The sequence below is a fragment of the Hibiscus syriacus genome, unplaced genomic scaffold (assembly GCF_006381635.1).
Source record: "Hibiscus syriacus cultivar Baekdansim isolate YM2019G1 unplaced genomic scaffold, ASM638163v2 tig00111851_pilon, whole genome shotgun sequence".
Taxonomy (NCBI): Eukaryota; Viridiplantae; Streptophyta; class Magnoliopsida; order Malvales; family Malvaceae; genus Hibiscus; species Hibiscus syriacus.
In genome coordinates, this window is record NW_024063203.1 from 880,395 (window position 1) to 882,430 (window position 2,036).

At 38.8% G+C, this 2,036-nt stretch overlaps 1 protein-coding gene across 1 annotated transcript; it reads right to left on the reverse strand.

The window, feature by feature from the left end:
- Nucleotides 1-632: 632 nt before the first annotated feature.
- Nucleotides 633-1,708, reverse strand: LOC120172409 (xyloglucan endotransglucosylase/hydrolase protein 22-like). The gene is made up of 3 exons (XM_039179864.1): nucleotides 1,410-1,708; nucleotides 1,140-1,333; nucleotides 633-1,048 (listed from the first exon to the last, which is right to left on the reverse strand). Exons 1-3 carry the CDS (start codon nucleotides 1,674-1,676, stop codon nucleotides 658-660), a joined length of 852 nt encoding a protein of 283 aa, XP_039035795.1. The 5' UTR covers nucleotides 1,677-1,708; the 3' UTR covers nucleotides 633-657.
- Between the last annotated feature and the right edge of the window lie 328 nt (nucleotides 1,709-2,036).

The following is a 2,036-nucleotide window of genomic DNA, read 5'->3' on the forward strand; positions in this document are numbered from 1 at the left end:
AGATGGTCATTTCCGTTACTCTTAATGGAATCTTAGATATGTTTTGATATTAGACCGAAAAAGTAGAAGAGTCACCTCTAACATATAGGGATATATTAAAAGTGTTACAAATCGGTCACTTAATGGAATTTTAGATATGTCCTGATTTGAATTAATAAAGTAGGAGAGTAACATATAGGGGTATATTGAAAGTGTTACAAGTCGATCTATTTTTAATATAATTTTCTTAAAGAAGTCTAAAACTAATGTCTCCGTCCGTACATTACAGGAATCATACTAATAAAAAATTGAGTTACAATACAATAGTCCATGAAAATATAAAATCATTATTGATTAGGATGAACATATAATTTTTTGTCCGAAATACGATTTTTATAAATTTTAAAGAATTCGAAACTAAATCATTAATAAAAAAAATATGTCCGAAATACGAATTTTATAAAATTTTAAATAATTCGAAACTAAATAATTAATAAAAAATATAAAGAGATGGATCCATCCTGTTATTGATCTTATGTTTACATATGAAAAAAACATACGATAAAAAAATATACGATAAAAAAAATATACAGTAAGCCAATTTTGAGCTACGTTCATCCTTAGCCATCACGAACGAACAAACATTTAAACAAGCATTCACGTAAGGAAGTCCCGCCGTTAACGAACAGTGCATTCTTTAGGCAGTCCCTGAGGGAACCGCTTGGTATCGGCGCAGTAATTGTATATCATATACTTTTCCCTCACCCATTTCAGCCTCTGTTGGCTGCTGATATCCAGTTCTTGCGACAGCCATGAATTCCGAGACGGCGAGGTCGACGAACACGTTGATTTGCCGGAAGACCAGACACAAGCGTCGGCCTTGTAGCTCCTGTAAGAAGCCGTGAAAGGAGCTTTGCTCCAGTCTGTCTTGATGAGTCCACCACGAGTCGCCCAATCATCGGCGTTCCAGAGACTCGAATACGCTCTCATCGGCTGGCTCTTCGGGAACGGAACGCCGATGGACTCCAGGTTCTTGAACTCCCTGATCGGAGTGCCGTCGATAGAGAAGCTGAAAAAAAACATTAAAAAATTATTCACAGTTCACAATCAAACAATCAAAAACAATAAGTAAATCATCACTACTGCGAAATATAACTTACATGATGCGTTGAGGGTTCCAAAGAAGAGAGTAGGTATGGAAATCCTTGGTGGGATCGAACCAGAGGTGAAACTGCTGCTCTCTGTCACCTTTCCCCCCGCAGTATACATTCGTGTGAACCGTGTACGGCTCGCCGGATAGGTTTCCCAAGAACTCGAAGTCTATTTCGTCCCACGTCGATCCTTGTGAACGGAGCTGTTCAATAAACATGGAATTCCATCAACAGTTGAGAAGAGAGTTGGTTTAGTTGCAAAATGAAGAAATAACTTACATAATATGTGGTGACGGTGCCGGCGGAGTTGCCCGGAACGAGCTTGAGTTTCATATCAATCTTCCCAAAGAGATATTCATTTCTGGACTGAAATCCAGAACCGGAGAATTTGTCGAGGCTGAGCGTCAAAAGCTGGCCGTTCTCCAGAATCTTCCCCCTGCCATCTCCCCATGTAACATCTATGTCTTGGTTGAAGTTGGCAGCTGAAGCAACCAACACGAAGCCGAGCAAAACAGATACTAGCAGTAGCAGAGAAGAAATCTTCATGTTTGTTTTGTTTTTCTGGGGATTTTGATTTGATTCTTGATGATTTGGAATTGGTAGTGTGAGAGAGTTAATATAGGGGAGGATTTGGTGTGGAATAGAAGATGAAATTACAGAGGAACTTGGAAGCTTCCTGCTTCGTGTGGATTACTAGTTGTGAACAGCTGGAACATAGTGTGTAAATTGATGGCTGCTGCTTGGTTCCATCCATGCAAATCTAATTTAATGCGTTTGGTATGTTCCATTACAGTGCAACCAGATATGCATCCCATGTATTCAATAGGCAGTTCGAGCTAATAAGCATTTTATACTCTAATTTATCTATTCTAGTCCGACACAAATTAGTTCAAGTGGTAAACAATT

Excerpts from the sequence above, each read along its gene's own strand:
- LOC120172409 (XM_039179864.1), bottom strand. The coding sequence starts at position 1,676 with ATGAAGATTTCTTCTCTGCTACTGCTAGTATCTGTTTTGCTCGGCTTC. Across the intron at positions 1,334-1,409 it reads GCACCGTCACCACATATTAT|CTCCGTTCACAAGGATCGAC; the intron begins GTAAGTTATTTC and ends TTTATTGAACAG. Across the intron at positions 1,049-1,139 it reads TGGAACCCTCAACGCATCAT|CTTCTCTATCGACGGCACTC; the intron begins GTAAGTTATATT and ends GTTTTTTTTCAG.